This window comes from Arachis stenosperma, chromosome 2 (assembly GCF_014773155.1).
Source record: "Arachis stenosperma cultivar V10309 chromosome 2, arast.V10309.gnm1.PFL2, whole genome shotgun sequence".
Lineage (NCBI taxonomy): Eukaryota > Viridiplantae > Streptophyta > Magnoliopsida > Fabales > Fabaceae > Arachis > Arachis stenosperma.
Window position 1 is genome coordinate 91,635,706 of NC_080378.1, and position 24,273 is coordinate 91,659,978.

At 39.6% G+C, this 24,273-nt stretch overlaps 1 protein-coding gene and 1 non-coding gene across 2 annotated transcripts; one reads left to right on the forward strand and one right to left on the reverse strand.

The window, feature by feature from the left end:
- Positions 1-1,130: 1,130 nt before the first annotated feature.
- On the reverse strand, positions 1,131-2,357 carry LOC130963156 (uncharacterized). Its single transcript, XM_057889306.1, has 2 exons — positions 1,680-2,357; positions 1,131-1,583 (listed from the first exon to the last, which is right to left on the reverse strand). Exons 1-2 carry the CDS (start codon positions 2,355-2,357, stop codon positions 1,131-1,133), a joined length of 1,131 nt encoding a protein of 376 aa, XP_057745289.1.
- Positions 2,358-16,352: 13,995 nt separating this feature from the next.
- LOC130964461 (small nucleolar RNA R71) lies at positions 16,353-16,460 on the forward strand. Its single transcript, XR_009080555.1, has one exon. It is a non-coding gene; the product is annotated as a small nucleolar RNA R71 (small nucleolar RNA).
- Positions 16,461-24,273: the final 7,813 nt, after the last annotated feature.

Here is a 24,273-nt window from a genome sequence, read left to right on the forward strand (position 1 = left end):
TTACACGATCGGATTATACCGTATCTGGAGACCGCGGGCTTGTATCATTCGGCTAGGCTGAACAGTCACTGGTTCTGGGTTGATGAGCCTCTACTTAGCGCATTTATTGAGCGGTGACGTCCTGAGACCCACACCTTCCATATGCCCTTTGGGGAGAGCACTATCACGTTGCAAGATGTGGCATATCAGCTGGGTTTGCCGATCGATGGAGAGCCCGTTAGTGGGTGCCTGACTGAGTTTGAGAATCTAATGGAAAACGGATGACCGACTTTGGTGTAGTTTCGCGAGTTGTTTGGGGAGTTACCTCCGCAGAGTAAAGTCAAGTAGATGACAGTGTGCTACACATGGTTTCATGAGAGGTTCCGGGTTCTCCCAGCAGATGCTAGTGAGGAGACTGTGCGTATATACGCGCGCGCTTATATTCTGATGTTGTTGTCCTCTCAGCTGTTTGCGGACAAGAACGCAAACCGGGTCCACCTTCGCTGGTTGCCTTATTTGGCATCGTTGGACGACTTGGGCAGATATAGCTGGGACTCGGCGGCACTGGCCTAGTTGTATAGATGTCTTTGTCGTGGGACAAACAGAAACGTTGTTAACTTGGCCGGGTCACTACATCTTCTACAGTCTTGGATTTTCTGGCCTAGTGGGTTTGATGGATTCGGGTTTCCGCTTGCATCCAGGTACATTTTAATATTTTTGGTTTATAAGTTGTTCAACATCATGTTTTGTTGTTGGTTATGACATGATTTTAATGAAAATTATAGGTGGGCTACATATCTACCGAGAAACGATGCAGGGGATCAAAGAGTGGTGTCTACATGCCTTTATTTGGATCGATTGCATGTCCACGATGTGAGTCATGTAGTTATTACTCTTACTTGGACTATTTTATGTTAAATCTGATGGTCTTACCTAAGTTTAACCTTTTCGATACAGTTTGTGTGGGAGCCTTATTCTTCTGCCGAGGTTGCTTCTATTATTCATCCGGAGATACTAGTTGACTCATCGACCTCACCCCCAAGTCGAACAGGAGAGGTCTTCAAGACAGTAACAGTCCCAGGCATGGTCGATTGTACCCCTAGCATCCAACGTGATAACTCCGCATACGACTCTTTCCAATCTCCATAGATCTATGCCACTGCCTTCTGTTTGGCCATCCAAACCTTCCTGTAACTAGGCCTGAAACCGTAATCGGCTTCTGTAGCTTGTTGCAAGACCTTTATGGTAACCGCAGCATCTGCCCTAACCAAGGGAAGAATCCTCGCACAGATAACGTGGTAATCCAACTGACGGTGATCGTTGGAAATGGAGGTTGCCAAGCAAGTGTGTGGCCTGTTGTACCTTATAACCTCCCAAGTGCCCTTTCGTGCACGCAGCGCTACACGAATCAACCAAGTACAACCCTTTCTGAACTCCTTGCATTTTCCATGATACTTCAGATAGTCTGATTCGATGACTCTGTACTGAACACTTCGACGGATGTTGTAGTCCTTCACACTCAAAACAGCCTCATCTTTATTCTGGAATGATTGCCCAATCTGAAATTCTGTAGAAGAGCCCCCAACTGTAGGACCACCGTCTGCCTGTTGACCCAGAGCCTCCAAGTTAAGAGTGGAGAAGTGTGGAGGGTACTATTGAGTGCCAAAACTTGAATGCCCATGCTTTGTATGTGGATTGACACCTGTGTCATCATCGCTGTCCCCAACGATATCAACAGGCTCATGGTCAGAGTCATCGTCACACATTGCATTCTCTACTTGATCAGGTTCTCCAAAGCCTTGCGCATCATGGATCAAGCCACCACTGGTGCCCACCACATATGCCTGCCCATAGACCCCTGGATTCTCCAAAGGTACAGAACCAACAACCTCCGTTCGATCTAAATCAGCCATAAATGAGGGAGATCCGACCAGCAGAATAGATGGTCTTACCACAGGCATCGAACTAGACGCACCTCCCGCGGCAGTCGAGCTATGAACTGGAGCTGATGCCCCAGAACTATCGATACCAACCTCCAACTTCACGAACAACTCGTGTATTCTAACCTTCGAAAAACTCCTAACACAATGAAACAGAAACCTAGTATCTTCATCAGCCGCTAGCACAAAGGTATCATACTTAACACCGGTCGAGACAACTACCATGAAAATCTTGTAGAATAGCTTCTTCACCCACTTGCTACCAAATACCCCAAACTTCTGCAAGATGCTGTTCTTCAAATCTGACAAAGTGCTTGATGAACTGATGAAAACACTCAGTGGTTCTCTGTCAGTGAACTTCACACCATATTTTTTGCTTCTTTGGATTTTTCCAGAGCAATGCACTAAGACAAGAGTACTCTCTTCCTCACTTACCATTATGACAATAATCTCTTCACCAGCTTGAATCTTACTCACATATATATAGATTTTTCCTCCTCATAAACCGTTGCAGCTAACAAAGGTTTATGCCCACTCAAACTTCTTCATAAACCGTTGCTGCTTATCATGTTTTATGTGCATTTTCCTACCTTAATAAACCGTGATAGCTTGCCACGGTTTATGACAAATTCCATTCACAAGTAAACCGTGCCTAGTAGCAACGGTTTATGTATTACATTGAAACCGTGATTGGCTCTTACGATTTACATAAAGATAAAATTGCACATATACGTAATAGGTTTCTGTTTTGTGTATATAAGTAAATGATTCACTTATTTTATTTAATTAGGTAGATTGCCTATATATATTTGTATATGTCTGAATCTGCTAAAATTATAAAAATTCAGAGGAAAGACAACAGTGGTCAAGAAACTTTTAAATGAAGAGTTTTTTAATAAGTTGTTTTCATTTTTAAAGTTTATATTATATTTTATTACTAGTATATACCAGTTTCTTAACAAATACTCTGTTTGTTCCAAAATAATACGACCAAAGATTAAAAAAAACACAGATTACTTTATAAATGAATATTGATAATATGTAAAATTATCCTTAAATAAATAAACATGTATAGTTAATAATTCTTGCATTTGTCGCAATTAAATTAAGAGTATTATATATTCAAAAATTAATTAATATCATCTTGATGTTAAAAATAGAAAGTAATTTTAAAATATTAATTCCTTTTTGGACAAATATTTTAAAACTTATTGAAATAGTTTATTAACCGTAGATAAGGAAAATAAAAGAAAAAGGACGTGAAAACTAGTTTCATATTAAATTTATATATGGCCATTTACAAATGATGAAATGAAGTGTGGCATTAGTATGATATCAGTACTAAAAAATAAAGATTAAGAATAATTATGGAGAAAGAACAAAAATTAACCAATAATCAGTTAATGTAGATTTTGAATATATGATTTTATATTTGGCTGTATAATTTTAAAATTTCTTTATTTAGATTAATATTGATGTACTAACAATTAGGGATGGCAAAAATTTCTCAAAACGCACACATGGTGGACGAAATTGTGATCACATCAATATAGTATTCTTTGTTGTTGTATGGAATCATTATTATGGCACCTATGTGTGGACACAACTCCGTTCAACTTAACCAACAAGTGTACTGGGTCATCCAAGTAATACCTTACGTGAGTGAGGGTCGATCCCACAGAGATTGTTGGTATGAAACAAGCTATGGTCACCTTGTAAATCTCAGTTAGGCAGATTAAATTGGTTTATGGATTTCGAAAATTAATAATAAATAGAAAATAAAAAGGGATAGAAATACTTATGTAAATCAATAGTGGGAATTTCAGATAGGCGTGTGGAGATGCTAGAATCCTTTCGAATCTTTACTTTCTTACTACTTTCATCCAATCCTTCTTACTCCTTTCCATGGCAAGCTGTATGTAGGGCATCACCATCATCAATGGCTACTTTTAATCCTCTCGGTGAAAATGGTCAAAATGCTCTGTCACAGCACGGCTAATCAGCTGTTGGTTCTCGATCATGATGGAATAGGATCCATCGATCCTTTTGCGTTTGTCATCACGCCCAGCAATCGCGAGTTTGAAGCTCGTCACAGTCATTCAATACCGGAATCCTACTCGGAATACCACAGACAAGGTTAGACTTTCCGGATTCTCAGGATCCTACTCGGAATACCACAGACAAGGTTAGAATTTTCGGATCCCCATGAATGCCGCCATCTATCTAGCTTATACCACGAAGATTCTGTTGGGGAATCTAAGAGATATGCGCCCGGCCTAGAGTAGAACGGAAGTGGTTGTCAATCACGCGCGTTCATAGGTGAGAATGATGATGAGTGTCACGGATCATCACCTTCATCAAAGTGTTGTGCAACGTATATCTTGGAATAAGAATAAAAGAGAATTGAATAGAAAGTAATAATAATTATATTGAAACTTGAGGTACAGCAGAGCTCCACACCCTTAATCTATGGTGTGCAGAAACTCCACCGTTGAAAATACATAAGTGAAAGGTTCAGGCATGGCCGAATGGCCAGCCCCCTGAATGATCAAGAGACCAAATGATCAAAGACTAAACAGTCAAAAGATTAAACTGTCAAAAGATGTCTAATACAATAGTAAAATGTCCTATATATACTAGACTAGCTACTAGGGTTTACATGAGTAAGTAATTGATGCATAAATCCACTTTCGGGGCCCACTTGGAGTATGCTTGGGCTGAGCTTGATCTATCCACGAGCTGAGGCTTTTCTTGGAGTTGAACTCCAAGTTATAACGTGTTTTGGGCGTTCAACTCCGGATCATGACGTGTTTCTGGCGTTTAACTCCAGACAGCAGCATGTACTTGGTGTTCAACGCCAAGTTACGTCGTCAATTTCCGAATAAAGTATGGACTATTATATATTGCTGGAAAGCTCTGGATGTCTACTTTCCAACGCCGTTGAGAGCGCGCCATTTAGAGTTCTGTAACTCCAGAAAATCCATTTCGAGTGCAGGGAGGTCAGATTCCAACAGCATCAGCAGTCCTTTTTGTCAGTCTTTTTCAGAGTTTTGCTCAAGTCCCTCAATTTCAGCCAGAAATTACCTGAAATCACAGAAAAACACACAAACTCATAGTAAAGTCCAGAAATGTAAATTTAACATAGAAACTAATGAAAACATCCCTAAAAGTAGCTTGAACTTACTAAAAACTACCTAAAAACAATGCCAAAAAGCGTATAAATTATCCGCTCATCACAACACCAAACTTAAATTGTTGCTTGTCCCCAAGCAACTGAAAATCAATTAGGATAAAAAGAAGAGAATATACTGTGAATTCCAAAATATCAATGAATATTAATTCTAATTAGATGAGCGGGACTTGTAGCTTTTTGCTTCTGAACAGTTTTGGCATCTCACTTTTTCCTTTGAAGTTCTGAATGATTGGCTTCTCTAGGAACTTAGAATTTTGGATAGTGTTATTGACTTTCCTAGTTAAGCATGTTGATTCTTGAACACAGCTACTTATGAGTCTTGGCCGTGGCCCTAAGCACTTTGTTTTCCAGTATTACCACCGGATACATAAATGCCACAGACACATAACTGGGTGAACCTTTTCAGATTGTGACTTAGCTTTGCTAAAGTCCCCAGTTAGAGGTGTCCAGAGCTCTTGAGCACACTCTTTTTGCTTTGGATCACGACTTTAACCACTCAGTCTCAAGCTTCTCACTTGGACCTTCATGACACAAGCACATGGTTAGGGACAACTTGGTTTAGCCGCTTAGGCCTGGATTTTATTTTCTTGGGCCCTCCTATCCATTGATGCTCAAAGCCTTGGATCCTTTTTACCCTTGCCTTTTGGTTTTAAGGGCTATTGGCTTTTTCTGCTTGCTTTTTCTTTTTCTTTCTATTTTTTCGCCACTTTTTTTTCGCAAGCTTTTGCTATTCACTGCTTTTTCTTGCTTCAAAAATCAATTTCATGATTTTTCAGATTGTCAATAACATTTCTCCTTGTTCATCATTCTTTCAAGAGCCAACAATTTTAACATTCATAAACAACAAGATAAAAAATATGCACTGTTCAAGCATTCATTCAGAAAACAAAAAGTATTGTCACCACATCAATATAATTAAATCAAATTCAAGGATAAATTCGAAATTCATGTACTTCTTGTTCTTTTGAATTAAAACATATTTCATTTAAGAGAGGTGAAGGATTCATGGAATTATTCATAACTTTAAGACATAGTTACTAACTACTAATGATCATGAAGTAGAGACACAAAACATAGATAATCATACAACATGAAAACCAAAAAATAGAAAGAAATAAGAACAAGGAATGAATCCACCTTAGTGGCGTCTTCTTGAAGGACCAATGGTGCTTTTTGAGCTCCTTTATGTCTCTTCCTTGCTTTTGTTGCATGATTCCTAGTAATTTTGGTGTTCCTATCCTTAGTTGCTCCCAATAATTGTGTGGAGGGCAATTTATCCCCTGAGGTATCTCAGGGATCTCTTGATTTGCAGTCAAATGTTCTACCACTGAGCTATAAACCCTTTACATGAGTCTTTCCATCTCCCATGACTCAGAGGTGGAAGCTTTTGTCTTCCCTTTTTTCTCTTCTTCTCTCTATTTTGTTTTTGGATGTCTCTGGCCTTAGGTGCCATTAATGGTTATGGAAAAGCAAAAAGCTATGCTTTTACCACACCAAACTTAGAAAATTGCTCGCCCTCGAGTAAGAGAAGAAAGAAAAGATGAAGAATAAGAAGAAGATATGGAGGAGATTGAGGGATGTGTGTATTCGGCTATATGGGTGGGATTGGGTGGGAAAGAGAATTGGAATTTTAAAGGTAGGTGGGGTGTATGGGGAAGAGTGGATAGATGTAGGTGGTGAATGAAAAACAGAAGGGATGACCATGAATGGAGAGAGAGGGTGAGATGATTGGTGAAGGGTTTTGGGAAGTGTGACATGGGGAAGAGTGTAAATAGGATTAGGAGGTAAGGTGGGAATATGTTAGGTGGGGATCCTGTGGGGTCCACAGATCCTGAGGTGATCCTGTGGGGTCCACAGGTCCTGAGGTGTCAAGGAATTCCATCCCTGCACCAAATAGGCATGTAAAATGCCTTTGCACACCATTCTGGCATTTAAACGCCGAGTGGTGCACGTTCTGGGCGTTCAACGCCCATGTAAAGCATGTTTCTGGCGTTGAACGCCAGTTTCATGCTTGTTACTGGCGTTCAGCGCCAGCTTTTCTTCTAGGCACATTCCTGGCGTTCAGCGCCAGAATGTTGCTTGTTTCTGGCGTTCAGTGCCAGTTTCATGCTCTGTTCTGGCGTTGAACGCCAGCCAGATTCTCCTTACTGGCGTTGAACGCTAGCCTGTGCTTCCTCCAGGGTGTGATTTTTCTTCTGCTGTTTTTGATTCTGTTTTTAATTTTTATATTTTTTTTGTGACTCCTCATGATCATGTACCTAATAAGACACAAAATAACAATAAAATAAAATAAGATAAAAATTAGATAAATAAAATTGGGTTGCCTCCCAACAAGCGCTTCATTAATGTCAATAGCTTGACAGTGGCTCTCATGGAGCCACAAAGGTGATCAGGTCAATGTTGTATAGTCCCAACACCAAACTTAGAGTTTGGATATGGGGTCTTAACACCAAACTTAGAGTTTGGTTGTGGCCTCCCAACACCAAACTTAGAGTTTGACTGTGGGGGCTCTTCTTGACTCTGAACTGAGAGAAGCTCTTCATGCTTACTCTCTTTTGTCACAGAGAGATGGCCATGTGCCTTAAACACAAGGTAGTTCCCATTCAATTGAAGGACTAATTCACCTCTGTTGACATCTATCACAGCTCCTGCTGTAGCTAGGAAAGGTCTTCCAAGGATGATGCATTCATCCTCTTCCTTCCTAGTGTCTAAGATTATGAAATCAGCAGGGATGTAAAGGCCTTCAACCTTTACTAAAACGTCCTCTACTATTCCATAAACTTGTCTCAATGACTTGTCTGCCAATTGTAATGAGAACAAGGCAGGTTGTACCTCAATGATCCCCAGCTTCTCCATTACAGAGAGTGGCATAAGATTTATCCCTGACCCCAGATCACACAGAGCTTTTGCAAAGGTCATGGTGCCTATGGTACAAGGTATGAAAAACTTGCCAGGATCTTGTTTCTTTTGAGGTAGAGTTTGCTAAATCCAGGTATCTAGTTCATTAATGAGCAAGGGAGGTTCACTTTTCCAAGTCTCATTACCAAACAACTTGGCATTCAGCTTCATGATAGCTCCTAAATATTGAGCAACTTGCTCTCCAGTCACATCTTCATCCTCTTCAGAGGAAGAATAGTCTTCAGAGCTCATGAATGGCAGAAGGAGATTTAATGGAATCTCTATGGTCTCTATATGAGCCTCAGATTCCTTTGGATCCTTAATAGGAGACTCCTTCTTGCTTGAGGGACGTCCCAGGAGGTCTTCCTCACTAGAATTTTCGTCCCCCTCCTCCCTTGTGCATTCGGCCATATTGATTATATCAATGGCCTTGCACTCTCCCTTTGAATTCTCTTCTGTATTGCTTGGGAGAATACTGGGAGGAGTTTCAATTACTTTCTTACTCAGCTGGCCCACTTGTGCCTCCAGATTTCTGATGGAGGATCTTGTTTCACTCATGAAACTGAAAGTGGCCTTTGACAGATCAGAGACTAGATTGGCTAAATTAGAAGTGTTTTGTTCAAAATTCTCTGTCTGTTGCTGAGAAGATGATGGAAAAGGCTTGCTATTGCTCAGCCTATTGCGTCCACCATTGTTAAAGCCTTGTTGAGGCTTTTGTTGATCCTTCCATGAGAAATTTGGATGATTTTTCCATGATGAGTTATAGGTGTTTCCATAAGGTTCACCCATGTAATTAACCTCTGCCATGGCAGGGTTCTCAAGATCATAAGCTTCTTCAGAAGCTGCCTCTTTAGTATTGTTGGATGCATGTTGCCATCCATTCAAATTTTGAAAGATCATGTTGACCTGTTGAGTCAACACTTTGTTCTGAGCCAATATGGCATTCAGAGCATCAATTTCGAGAACTCCTTTCTTCTGAGGTATCCCATTATTCACAGAATTCCTCTCAGAAGTGTACATGAATTGGTTGTTTGCAACCATATCAATGAGTTCTTGAGCCTCTTCAGGTGTTTTCTTTAGGTGAATAGATCCACCTGCAGAATGGTCCAATGACATTTTCAAAAATTCAGATAGACCATAATAGAATATATCTAATATGGTCCATTCTGAAAACATGTCAGATGGACATCTTTTGGTCAGCTGCTTGTATCTTTCCCAAGCTTCATAGAGGGATTCACCATCTTTTTGTTTGAAGGTTTGAACATCCACTCTCAGCTTGCTCAGCTTTTGAGGAGGAAAAAATTTATCCAAGAAGGCAGTGACCAGCTTATCCCAGGAGTCCAGGCTATCCTTAGGTTGTGAATCCAACCATATTCTAGCTCTGTCTCTTACAGCAAAAGGGAAAAGCATGAGTCTGTAGACTTCAGGATCAACTCCATTCGTCTTTACAGTCTCACAGATCTGCAAGAACTCAGTTAAAAACTGATAAGGATCTTCAGATGGAAGTCCATAAAACTTGCAGTTTTGTTGCATTAAGGCAACTAGCTGAGGTTTCAGCTCAAAGTTATTGGCTCCAATGGCAGGAATGGAGATGCTTCTTCTATCAAATTTGGACGTTGGCTTTGTGAAGTCTCCAAGCATTCTCCTTGCATTATTATTATTTTCGGCTGCCATCTCCTTCTCTTGTTCGAAAATTTCTGAAAGGTTATTTCTAGATTGTTGTAATTTAGTTTCTCTTAGTTTTCTTTTTAGAGTCCTTTCAGGTTCAGGATCAATTTCAACAAGAGTGCCTTTTTCCCTGTTCCTGCTCATATGAAAGAGAAGAAAACAAGAAAAGAAAGAAGAATCCTTTATGTCACAATATAGAGATTCCTTTATGTTAGTAAAAAAGAAAGGGGAGAAGAGTAAAGAAGAATAAATAGTCTGTATAAAGAGCAAGGATAGGGGAGGGGAAGAGAAGTGTTAGTAAATAAATAATTAAATAAAATAAGAAAAGAGAAGGAGAATTTCGAAAAAAAATTTTGAAAAAGGGGTTAGTGGTGCGCGAAATTGTGAACAATACTTTTCACAACTCTCATAATCCCTGGTCATGAACTCCAAAAACTTGGTGGTTCAATTCCATGGCATTACACAACTTCGCACAACTAACCAGCAAGTGCACTGGGTCGTCCAAGTAATACCTTACGTGAGTAAGGGTCGATCCCACGGAGATTGTTAACATTGAAGCAAGCTATGGTCATCTTGTAAATCTTAGTCAGGCAAACTCAAATGTATATGATGATGAACGAAAATAATATAAAAGATAAAGATAGTGATACTTATGTATATCATTGGTGTAAGAGCTTCAGACAAGTGTATGAAGATGCCTTCCCTTCCGTCTCTCTGCTTTCTTACTGCCTTCATCCAATCCTTTCTTACTCCTTTCCATGGCAAGCTCGTGTAGGGTTTCACTGTTGTCAGCAGCTACCTCCCATCCGCGCAGTGAAAGCTAATGCACACACTCTGTCACAGTGCTGCCAATCACCGGTTTGGTTCCCTCCCCTACCGGAATAGAATCACTCTTTTGCGTCTGTCACTAACGCCCAGTAGGTTACAGGTTTGAAGCACGTCACAGTCATTCAATCATTGAATCCTACTCAGAATACCACAGACAAGGTTAGACCTTCCGGATTCTCTTGAATGCTGCCATCAGGTCCTGCCTATACCACGAAGACTCTGATCTCACGGAATGGCTGGCTCGTTTGTCAGGCGAGCACTCGGTTGTCAGGCGATCAACCATGCATCGTGCAATCAGGAATCCAAGAGATATTCACTAAGCCTCAGATGCTTGTAGAACAAGAATGGTTGTCAGTCACCTTGTTCATGGGTGAGAATGGTGATGGGCGTCAATCATCACCTTCATCATGTTGAAGAACAAGTGATATCTTGGACAAAGAACAAGCGGAATTGAATGGAAGAACAATAGTAATTGCATTAATACTCGAGGTACAGCAGAGCTCCACACCTTAATCTATGGTGTGTAGAAACTCCACCGTTGAAAATACATAAGAACAAGGTCTAAGCATGGCCGTGAGGCCAGCCTCCCAATGGTCTAAGATAGCATAAAACTCAAAGATAGCTACCCAGATGTCTCTAATACAATAGTAAAAGGTCCTACTTATAGAAAACTAGTACATAGATGAGTAAATGACATAAAAATCCACTTCCGGGCCCACTTGGTGTGTGCTTGGGCTGAGCAATGAAGCTTTTTCGTGTAGAGACTCTCCTTGGAGTTAAACGCCAGCTTTAGTGCCAGTTTGGGCGTTTAACTCCCAATTAGGTGCCAGTTCCGGCGTTTAACGCTGGAATTTCTTGAGGTGACTTTGAACGCCGGTTTGGGCCATCAAATCTTGGGCAAAGTATGGACTATTATATATTGCTGGAAAGCCCAGGATGTCTACTTTCCAACGCCGTTGAGAGCGCGCCAATTGGGCTTCTGTAGCTCCAGAAAATCCACTTCGAGTGCAGGGAGGTCAGAATCCAACAGCATCTGCAGTCCTTTTGAGTCTCTGGATCAGATTTTTGCTCAGGTCCCTCAATTTCAGCCAGAAAATACCTGAAATCACAGAAAAACACACAAACTCATAGTAAAGTCCAGAAAAGTGAATTTTAACTAAAAACTAATAAAAATATACTAAAAACTAACTAGATCATACTAAAAATATACTAAAAATAATGCCAAAAAGCATACAAATTATCCGCTCATCACAACACCAAACTTAAATTGTTGCTTGTCCCCAAGCAACTGAAAATCAAATAAGATAAAAAGAAGAGAATATGCAATGAACTCCAAAAACATCTATGAAGATCAGTATTAATTAGATGAGCGGGGCTTTTAACTTTTTGTCTCTGAATAGTTTTGGCATCTCACTCTATCCCTTGTAATTCAGAATGATTGGCTTCTCTAGGAACTCAGAATCCAGATAGTGTTAATGATTCTCCTAGTAAAGTATGATGATTCTTGAACATAGCTATTTCTTGAGTCTTGGCCGTGGCCCAAAGCACTCTGTCTTCCAGTATTACCACCGGATACATACATGCCACAGACACATAATTGGGTGAACCTTTTCAGATTGTGACTCAGCTTTGCTAAAGTCCCCAATTAGAGGTGTCCAGGGTTCTTAAGCACACTCTTATTTGCCTTGGATCACAACTTTATTTCTTTCTTTTTCTTCTTTTTTTTTTTCGAAATTTTTTTTTTCGTTTGCTTTTTCTCTCTTTTTTTTTCTGCTTTTTCTTGCTTCAAGAATCATTTTTAATGATTTTTCAGATCCTCAGTAACATGTCTCCTTTTTCATCATTCTTTCAAGAGCCAACATTCATGAACCACAAATTCAAAAGACATATGCACTGTTCAAGCATACATTCAGAGAACAGAAGTGTTGCCACCACATCAAAATAATTAAACTATTATAAAATTCAGAATTCATGCAATTCTTTCCTTTTCAATTAAGCACGTTTTTTATTCAAGAAAGGTGATGGATTCATAGGACATTCATAACTTTAAGGCATAGACACTAAGACACTAATGATCACAAGACACAAACATGGACAACCATAAAGCATTAATTTTCGAAAAACAGAAGAATAAAGAACAAGGAAATCAAGGAACGGGTCCACCTTAGTGATGGCGGCTCTTTCTTGCTTTTGAAGATCCTATGGAGTGCTTGAGCTCCTCAATGTCTCTTCCTTGTCTTTGTTGCTCCTCCCTCATGATTCTTTGGTCTTCTCTAATTTCATGGAGGAGAATGGAGTGTTCTTGATGCTCCACCCTTAGTTGTCCCATGTTGGAACTCAATTCTCCTAGGGAGGTGTTTAATTGCTCCCAACAATTTTGTGGAGGAAAGTGCATCCCTTGAGGAATCTCAGGGATCTCATGGTGAGAGGGGTCTCTTGTGTACTCCATCCTTTTCTTGGTGATGGGCTTGTCCTCATCAATGGAGGTATCTCCCTCTATGTCAACTCCAACTGAATAACAGAGGTGACAGATGAGATGAGGAAAGGCTAACCTTGCCAAAGTGGAGGTCTTGTCCGCCACCTTGTAGAGTTCTTGGGCTATAACCTCATGAACTTCTATTTCTTCTCCAATCATGATGCTATGGATCATGATGGCCCGGTCTATGGTAACTTCGGACCGGTTGCTAGTGGGAATGATTGAGCGTTGTATGAACTCTAACCATCCTCTAGCCACGGGCTTGAGGTCATGCCTTCTCAATTGAACCGGCTTTCCTCTTGAATCTTGCTTCCATTGTGCGCCCTCTTCACATATGATTGTGAGGACTTGGTCCAACCTTTGATCAAAGTTGACCCTTCTAGTGTAAGGGTGCTCATCTCCTTGCATCATAGGCAAGTTGAACGCCACCCTCACACTCTCCGAACTAAAATCCAAGTATTTCCCCCGAACCATAGTGAGATAATTCTTTGGATTCGGGTTCACACTTTGGTCATGGTTCTTGGTGATCCATGCATTGGCATAGAACTCTTGAACCATCAAGATTCCGACTTGTTGAATGGGGTTGGTAAGTACTTCCCAACCTCTTCTTCGGATCTCATGGCGGATCTCCGGATATTCACCCTTTTTGAGTGAAAAGGGGACTTCGGGGATCACCTTCTTCAAGGCCACAACTTCATAGAAGTGGTCTTGATGCACCCTTGAGAGGAATCTATCCATCTCCCATGACTCGGAGGTGGAAGCCTTTGCCTTCCCTTTCCACTTTCTAGAGGTTTCTCCGGCCTTGGATGCCATAAATGGTTATGGAAAAACAAAAAAGCAACGCTTTTACCACACCAAACTTAAAATGTTTGCTCGTCCTCGAGCAAAAGAAGAAAGAAGAGAGTAGAAGAAGAAGAAATGAGGAAGAGGGGGAAAGTGGTGTGTTCGGCCAAGAAGGGAAAGAAGGGGTGTTTAGGTTGTGTGAAAATGAAGGGTTGAAGAAGGGTATATATAGGAGAGAGGGGGGTAATGGTTCGGCCATTATGGGTGGGTTTGGGAGGAAAAGTGGTTTGAATTTGAAGGGTGAGGTTGGTGGGGTTTTATGAAGGATGGATGTGAGTGGTGAAGAGAAAGGTGGGGTTTGATAGGTGAAGGGTTTTGGGGAAGAGGTATTGAGGTGATTGGTGAATGGGGGAAGAAGAGAGAGAGTGATGGTGGGGTCCTGTGGGGTCCACAGATCCTGTGGTGTCAAGGAAAAGTCATCCCTGCACCAAATGTTGCTCAAAATCACGTTTTGAGCTATTTCTGGCGTTAAACGCCGGGCTGGTGCCCATTCCTGGCGTTTAACGCCAGGTTGTTGCCCTTTACTGGCGTTTAACGCCAGTCTGGTGCCCCTTTCTGGCGTTAAACGCCCAGAATGGTGCCAGACTGGGCGTTAAACGCCCAACAGCTAGCATTACTGGCGTTTGAACGCCAGTTTCTTCTCCTCCAGGGTGTGCTGTTTTTCTTCCTGTTTTTCATTCTGTTTTTGCTTTTTTCATTGTTTTTGTGACTTCTTATGATTATCGACCTAAAAAAAATAAAATAACAAAAGAAAAATAGTTAGCTATAAAACATTGGGTTGCCTCCCAACAAGCGCTTCTTTAATGTCATTAGCTTGACAGAGGACTCTCATGGAGCCTCAGAAATACTCAGAACCGTGTTGGAACCTCCCAACACCAAACTTAGAGTTTGAATGTGGGGGTTCAACACCAAACTTAGAGTTTGGTTGTGGCCTCCCAACACCAAACTTAGAGTTTGACTGTGGGGGCTCTGCTTGGCTCTGTTTTGAGAGAAGCTCTTCATGCTTCCTCTCCATGATGATAGAGGGATGTCCTTGGGCCTTAAACACCAAGGATTCTTCATTCACTTGAATGATCAACTCTCCTCTATCAACATCAATCACAGCCTTTGCTGTGGCTAGGAAGGGTCTACCAAGGATGATGGATTCATCCATGCACTTCCCAGTCTCTAGGACTATGAAATCAGTAGGGATGTAATGGTCTTCAATCTTCACCAAAACATTCTCTACAAGTCCATGAGCTTGTTTTCTTGAATTGTCTGCCATCTCTAATGAGATTCTTGCAGCTTGCACCTCAAAGATCCCTAATTTCTCCATTACAGAGAGGGGCATGGGGTTTACACTTGACCCTAAGTCACACAAGGCCTTCTTGAAGGTCATGGTGCCTATGGTACAAGGTATAGAAAACTTTCCAGGATCCTGCCTCTTTTGAGGCAGTTTCTGCCTAGACAAGTCATCCAGTTCTTTGGTGAGCAAAGGTGGTTCATCCTCCCAAGTCTCATTTCCAAATAACTTGTCATTTAGCTTCATGATTGCTCCAAGGTATTTAGCAACTTGCTCTTCAGTGACATACTCATCCTCTTCAGAGGAAGAATACTCATCAGAGCTCATGAATGGCAGAAGTAAGTCCAATGGAATCTCTATGGTCTCATTTTGAGCCTCAGATTCCCATTGGTCCTTATTGAGGAACTCAGAGGAGATTGGTACACGCCCACTGAGGTCTTCCTCAGTGGCGTCCTCCTCCTCTCTTTCCTCTCCATATTCGGCCATGTCTATGGCTTTGCACTCTCCTTTTGGATTTTCTTCTGTATTACTTGGGAGAGTGCTAGGAGGGAGTTCAGTAACTTTCTTGCTCAGCTGACCCACTTGTCCTTCCAAATTTCTGATGGAGGACCTTGTTTCATTCATGAAACTTTGAGTGGTCTTTATTAGATCAGAGACCATTGTTGCTAAGTCAGAAGTGTTCTGTTTAGAACTCTCTGTCTGTTGCTGAGAAGATGATGGAAAAGGCTTGCTATTGCTAAACCTGTTTCTTCCACCATTATTGTTATTGAAACCTTGTTGAGGTCTCTCTTGATTCTTCCATGAGAGATTTGGGTGATTTCTCCATGAAGAATTATAGGTGTTTCCATAGGGTTCTCCTAGGTAATTCACCTCTTCCATGGAAGGGTTCTCAGGATCATAAGCTTCTTCCTCAGATGAAGCATCCTTAGTACTGTTTGGTGCATTTTGCATTCCAGACAGACTCTGAGAAATCAAATTGACTTGTTGAGTCAATATCTTGTTCTGAGCCAATATGGCATTCAGAGTGTCAATCTCAAGAACTCCTTTCTTCTTACTAGTCCCATTGTTCACAGGATTCCTTTCAGAAGTGTACATGAATTGGTTATTTGCAACCATTTCAATCAATTCTTGAGCTTCTGCAGGTGTCTTCTTCAGATGAAGAGATCCTCCAGCAGAGCTATCCAAGGACATCTTAGATAGTTCAGAGAGACCATCATAGAAAATACCTATGATGCTCCATTCAGAAAGCATGTCTGAGGGACATCTTCTGATTAATTGTTTGTATCTTTCCCAAGCTTCATAGAGGGATTCTCCATCCTTCTGTCTGAAGGTTTGGACTTCCACTCTAAGCTTACTCCATCTTTGTGGTGGAAAGAACTTTGCCAAGAAGGCATTGACTAGCTTTTCCCAAGAGTCCAGGCTTTCTTTAGGTTGAGAATCCAACCATATTCTAGCTCTGTCTCTTATAGCAAAAGGGAATAGCATCAGTCTGTAGACCTCAGAGTTAACCCCATTAGTCTTGACTGTGTCACAGATTTGCAAGAATTCAGCTAAGAACTGATGAGGATCTTCCATTGGAAGTCCATGGAACTTGCAATTCTGTTGCATTAGAGAAACTAATTGAGGCTTAAGCTCAAAGTTGTTTGCTCCAATGGCAGGGATAGAGATGCTTCTCCCATAGAAATCAGGAGTAGGTGCAGTGAAGTCACCCAGCACCTTCCTTGCATTGTTTGCATTATTGTTGTTTTCGGCTGCCATGTCTTCTTCTTCTTTGAAGAATTCGGTCAGGTCCTCTAAAGAGAGTTGTGCTTTGGCTTCTCTTAGCTTTCTCTTCAAGGTCCTTTCGGGTTCAGGATCAGCTTCAACAAGAATGCCTTTGTCTTTGCTCCTGCTCATATGAAAGAGAAGAGAACAAGAAAGTGTGGAATCCTCTATGTCACAGTATAGAGATTCCTTGAAATGTCAGAGGAAAAGAGAAATAGAAAGAAGAAGGAGAAAAAGAATTCGAACTTTACTTAGATAAGGTTCGAATTGTGCATTTAGAAGGAGTGGTACTCCATAAATAGAAGGATGTGGGAAGGAGGGAAGAGAATTTTCGAAAATTCATTTAAAAGATTTTGAAAACATTTTTGAAAAACATTAATTGATTTTCGAAAATAAAAGTGGAAAAGAAATCAAGTGATTTTTGAAAAAGGATTTAAAATTAGAAGTTAAAAAGATTTGATTGAAAAACTATTTTGAAAAAGATGTGGTTAGGAAGATATGATTGGTTTTAAAAAGATGTGATTGAAAAGATATGATTTGAAAATAATTTTAAAAGATATGATTTGAAAACAATTTGAAAAGATTTGATTTTAAAAATTTATGACTTGCCTAACAAGAAAAGATATGATTCAAACATAAAACCTTCCTCAACAGAAAAGGCAAAAAATGTTCAATCAAATCATTAATTGTTAGTAAGTATCTTTGAAAAAGGAAAGAAATTAATTTTGAAAACATTTGATTGAAAAGATATGATTTGAAAACGATTTGATTTTGAAAAACTTGAAAAAAATTGATTTGAAAACAAAATCTTCCCCCTAGCACCATCCTGGCGTTAAACGCCCAGAATGGTATACATTCTGGCGTTTAACGCCCAAAATGCTACCTCTTTGGGCGTTAAACGCCCAACCAGGTACCCTGGCTGGCGTTTAAACGCCAGTCTGCCTTCTTCACTGGGCATTTTTGAATGCTCAGCTTTTTCTGTATAATTCCTCTGCAGTATGTTCTGAATCTTCAATTCTTTGTATTATTGACTTGAGAAGACACAAATTAAAAAATATTTTTGGATTTTTAATAATAAAAAATGCAACAAGAATCAAATAACAATGCATGCAAGACACCAAACTTAGCAGTTTGTGTACTACTGACACTATATGAGACACATAAATACTCAAGCCAAAAGAATTCAAAGATCAGAGTAAGAAATCATCAAGAATCACTTGAAGATCCTTAAGACACATGAATGAATGCATGTAATTGACACCAAACTTAAGATGAGACACTAGACTTAAACAAGAAACAGCAAATATTTTTTTGGTTTTTATGATTTTGTAATTTTTTTGTGTTTTTTCGAAAATTAAGTGGGAATAACTACTCAAAATTCTTAATGAGAATTCCAGGAATCAGTGCAATGCTAGTCTAAGACTCCGGTCCAGGAATTAGACATGGCTTCACAGCCAGCCAAGCTTTCTAGGAAAGCTTCGGTCCAAAACACTAGACATGACCAAAGGTCAGCCAAGCCTTAGCAGATCACTGCTCCAAAAGCAGAATTGATGAAAATCAACAAGCTCTTGTGGTGATAAGTTGAAACCTCGGTCCAATCAGATTAGACATGGCTTCTCAGCCAGCCAGATTTCAACAAATCATCATGAAACTCTAGAATTCATCTTCAAGAATTTCAAAAAAAAATAAATACCTAATCTAAGCAACAAGATGAACCGTCAGTTGTCCAAACTAGAACAATCCCAGGCATTGTTACCAAAAGCTTGCTCAAAACTTGAACAATCCCCGGCAACGGCGCCAAAAACTTGGTGCGCGAAATTGTGAACAATACTTTTCACAACTCTCATAATCCCTGGTCATGAACTCCAAAAACTTGGTGGTTCAATTCCATGGCATTACACAACTTCGCACAACTAACCAGCAAGTGCACTGGGTCGTCCAAGTAATACCTTACGTGAGTAAGGGTCGATCTCACGGAGATTGTTAACATTGAAGCAAGCTATGGTCATCTTGTAAATCTTAGTCAGGCAAACTCAAATGTATATGATGATGAACGAAAATAATATAAAAGATAAAGATAGTGATACTTATGTATATCATTGGTGTAAAAGCTTCAGACAAGTGTATGAAGATGCCTTCCCTTCCGTCTCTCTGCTTTCCTACTGCCTTCATCCAATCCTTTCTTACTCCTTTCCATGGCAAGCTCGTGTAGGGTTTCACTGTTGTCAGCAGCTACCTCCCATCCGCGCAGTGAAAGCTAATACACACACTCTGTCACAGTGCTGCCAATCACCGGTTTGGTTCCCTCCCCTACCGGAATAGAATCACTCTTTTGCGTCTGTCACTAACGCCCAGTAGGTTACAGGTTTGAAGCACGTCACAGTTATTCAATCATTGAATCCTACTCAGAATACCACAGACAAGGTTAGACCTTCCGGATTCTCTTGAATGCTGCCATCAGGTCCTGCCTATACCACGAAGACTCTGATCTCACGGAATGGCTGGCTCGTTTGTCAGGCGAGCACTCGGTTGTCAGGCGATCAACCATGCTTCGTGCAATCAGGAATCCAAGAGATATTCACTAAGCCTCAGATGCTTGTAGAACAAGAATGGTTGTCAGTCACCTTGTTCATGGGTGAGAATGGTGATGGGCGTCAATCATCACCTTCATCATGTTGAAGAACAAGTGATATCTTGGACAAAGAACAAGCGGAATTGAATGGAAGAACAATAGTAATTGCATTAATACTCGAGGTACAGCAGAGCTCCACACCTTAATCTATGGTGTGTAGAAACTCCACCGTTGAAAATACATAAGAACAAGGTCTAGGCATGGCCGTGAGGCCAGCCTCCCAATGGTCTAAGATAGCATAAAACTCAAAGATAGCTACCCAGATGTCTCTAATACAATAGTAAAAGGTCCTACTTATAGAAAACTAGTACATAGATGAGTAAATGACATAAAAATCCACTTCCGGGCCCACTTGGTGTGTGCTTGGGCTGAGCAATGAAGCTTTTTCGTGTAGAGACTCTCCTTGGAGTTAAACGCCAGCTTTAGTGCCAATTTGGGCGTTTAACTCCCAATTAGGTGCCAGTTCCGGCGTTTAACGCTGGAATTTCTTGAGGTGACTTTGAACGCCGGTTTGGGCCATCAAATCTTGGGCAAAGTATAGACTATTATATATTGCTGGAAAGCCCAGGATGTCTACTTTCCAACGCCGTTGAGAGCGCGCCAATTGGGCTTCTGTAGCTCCAGAAAATCCACTTCGAGTGCAGGGAGGTCAGAATCCAACAGCATCTGCAGTCCTTTTGAGTCTCTGGATCAGATTTTTGCTCAGGTCCCTCAATTTCAGCCAGAAAATACCTGAAATCACAGAAAAACACACAAACTCATAGTAAAGTCCAGAAAAGTGAATTTTAACTAAAAACTAATAAAAATATACTAAAAACTAACTAGATCATACTAAAAATATACTAAAAACAATGCCAAAAAGCATACAAATTATCCGCTCATCAGTTAGTATTTTCGAAAATTAAATATAAGATATAATTAAAATTAAAATTTAAAACAAAAAGAATTTTTGAAAAAGAGGTGAGATATTTTCGAAAATTAGAGAGGAAAAAGTAGTTAGGTGGTTTTGAAAAAGATAAGAAACAAACAAAAAGTCAAATATTTAGTTGAAAAAGATATTAAAATCAAATTTGAAAAAAATAAGAAAATAAGAAGTTAGATAAGATATTTTGAAATAAAATTTTGAAAAAGATAAAATTTTTGAAAAAGATATGATAAAAGATAAAAAGATTTAATTCAAAAATTTGAAATTACTTACTTCACAAACAAGAAATTACAAGATAAGATTCTAGAACTTAAATATTGAACCTTTTTTAACAAGCAAGTAACAAACTTCAAATTTTTGAATCAATCACATTAATTTTCGAAAATTTGATATAAAGATAAGAAAAAGATTTTGAAAATATTTTGAAAAAGAATTTTGAAATTTTCGAGAAATAGAAAAAAAATGAAAAAGATATGATTTTTGAAAAAGATTTTGAAAAGATAAGATTTTTTAAAATTGAAAATTTGACTTGACTTGTAAGAAACAACTAATTTTTAAAAATTTTTGACCAAGTCAACCCAAAATTTCAAAAATTTGGAGGGAAATAAGGAAAAGATATTTTTTGATTTTTTTGAATTTTTAATTATGAGATAGAAAAACAACAAAAATACTCAATGCATGAAATTTTTAGATCAAAACAATGAATGCATGCAAGAATGCTATGAATGTCAAGATGAACACCAAGAACACTTTGAAGATCATGATGAACATCAAGAACATATTTTTGAAAAAATTTTTTGATGCAAAGAAAACATGCAAGACACCAAACTTAGAAATCTTTAATGCATAGACTCTAACAAACAAAAAATGCATATGAAAAACAACAAACAACACAAAACAAGAAAACATCAAGATCAAACAAGAAGACTTGTCAAGAACATCTTGAAGATCATGAAGAACACTATGAATGCATGAAATTTTCGAAAAATGCAAGAAAAATTTTTAAAGCATGCAATTGACACCAAACTTAAAAATTGACTCAAGACTCAAACAAGAAACACAAAATATTTTTGATTTTTATGATTTTATTAATTTTTTTGGATTTTTATTAATTTTTCTCGAAAATAAAGTTTAGAAAAACGAAAAATAAAAGAAAAATTTTGAAAAAGATTTTTGAAAAGAAAATTACCTAATCTGAGCAACAAGATAAACTGTCAGTTGTCCAAACTCGAACAATCCCCGGCAACGACGCCAAAAACTTGGTGGACGAAATTGTGATCACATCAATATAGTATTCTTTGTTGTTGTATGGAATCATTATTATGGCACCTATGTGTGGACACAACTCCGTTCAACTTAACCAGCAAGTGTACTGGGTCATCCAAGTAATACCTTACATGAGTAAGGGTCGATCCCACAGAGATTGTTGGTATGAAGCAAGCTATGGTCACCTTGTAAATCTCAGTTAGGCAGATTAAATTGGTTTATGGATTTCGAAAATTAATAATAAATAGAAAATAAAAAGGGATAGAAATACTTATGTAAATCAATAGTGGAAATTTCAGATAGGCGTGTGGAGATGCTAGAATCCTTTCGAATCTCTACTTTCTTACTACTTTCATCCAATCCTTCTTACTCCTTTCCATGGCAAGCTGTATGTAGGGCATCACCATCATCAATGGCTACTTTTAATCCTCTCGGTGAAAATGGTCAAAATGCTCTGTCACAGCACGGCTAATCAGCTGTTGGTTCTCGATCATGATGGAATAGGATCCATCGATCCTTTTGCGTTTGTCATCACGCCCAGCAATCGCGAGTTTGAAGCTCGTCACAGTCATTCAATACCGGAATCCTACTCGGAATACCACAGACAAGGTTAGACTTTCCGGATTCCCAGGATCCTACTCGGAATACCACAGACAAGGTTAGACTTTCCGGATCCCCATGAATGCCTCCATCTATCTAGCTTATACCACGAAGACTCTGTTGGGGAATCTAAGAGATATGCGCCCGGCCTAGAGTAGAACGGAAGTGGTTGTTAATCACGCGCGTTCATAGGTGAGAATGATGATGAGTGTCACGGATCATCACCTTCATCAAAGTGTTGTGCAACGTATATCTTGGAATAAGAATAAAAGAGAATTGAATAGAAAGTAATAATAATTATATTGAAACTTGAGGTACAGCAGAGCTCCACACCCTTAATCTATGGTGTGCAGAAACTCTACCGTTGAAAATACATAAGTGAAAGGTTCAGGCATGGCCGAATGGCCAGCCCCCTGAATGATCAAGAGACCGAATGATCAAAGACTAAACAGTCAAAAGATTAAACTGTCAAAAGATGTCTAATACAATAGTTAAATGTCCTATATATACTAGACTAGCTACTAGGGTTTATATGAGTAAGTAATTGATGCATAAATCCACTTCCGGGGCCCACTTGGTGTATGCTTGGGCTGAGCTTGATCTATCCACGAGCTGAGGCTTTTCTTGGAGTTGAACTCCAAGTTATAACGTATTTTGGGCGTTCAACTCCGGATCATGACGTGTTTCTGGCGTTTAACTCCAGACAGCAGCATGTACTTGGCGTTCAACGCCAAGTTACGTCATCAATTTCCGAATAAAGTATGGACTATTAAATATTGCTGGAAAGCTCTGGATGTCTACTTTCCAACGCCGTTGAGAGAGAGCAATTTGAAGTTCTGTAGCTCCAGAAAATCCATTTCGAGTGCAGGGAGGTCAGATTCCAACAGCATCAGCAGTCCTTTTTGTCAGTCTTTTTCAGAGTTTTGCTCAAGTCCCTCAATTTCAGCCAGAAATTACCTGAAATCACAGAAAAATACACAAACTCATAGTAAAGTCCAGAAATGTGAATTTAACATAGAAACTAATGAAAACATCCCTAAAAGTAGCTTGAACTTACTAAAAACTACCTAAAAACAATGCCAAAAAGCGTATAAATTATCCGCTCATCAACACACCTGTAAAGACTGTCTTAAAAATCTATTTATGAAAATTTTTTTTCGTAGGGACGGGAATAGGAAAGAAATTCTTCTGAGACAAGCACTTGAGTGGGGATTTTCGTCCTATCTCCATTGATCTTCGAATTTATGTGAAGCACTTTAATTATTGTCTTTAATTATTTATTTATGCTATAGGTTTTCTTAGTCATTTTACATACCATATATATAAACCTTAATCCTAATTTCATGTGTCTTCCTTTCTCACCTCAACAACCCTCTCCACTAAGTAGCCACTATCACTTTGTCGATCAACCACTCTCCTCGCTCACTACACCCTCCCCCAAACAGGTGGCTCCCTCTCCATGCTTTGCTCTGTAAGCATTACTCCTTCTTTCTCTATTTTGTTGTGTCACTCATTCGTTCTCTATTTCGCTGTGTCCCTTCTCCCTAGTTCTAGTTCATTGTCGTTACTCCCTTTTCTCAGTAGTGTTCTAATTCATTACTGCTACTCGTTGCATCTCTAGTCTCGCCGCGCATCCAGTGTCTTAGTTCATCGCCGCTGTTTGCTACGCCTCTAATGGTCTTGTCGCTGCTTGCTGTGTCTCCATTCTCACTGTTGCTCGATACGCCTCTAGTCTCGTCACACTTCTATAGAATTATTAAGGGGAGATATAAGAATGGGACATGCGGCAACTGTGCAAAATACGGGGAATGGGGATGGGATGAAATTCCCTATGGTTGGAATTGGGAACAAGAGTAAGGAGAATATCAGGGTTTAGGGACGGGGAATAGGGAGGCCTCATCCGCCCCTTTCCCATCTTATTGACATTTGTCTTTACAATGTAAAAAATTCTCAACAGTCATCGTCCAATCAAATTCATG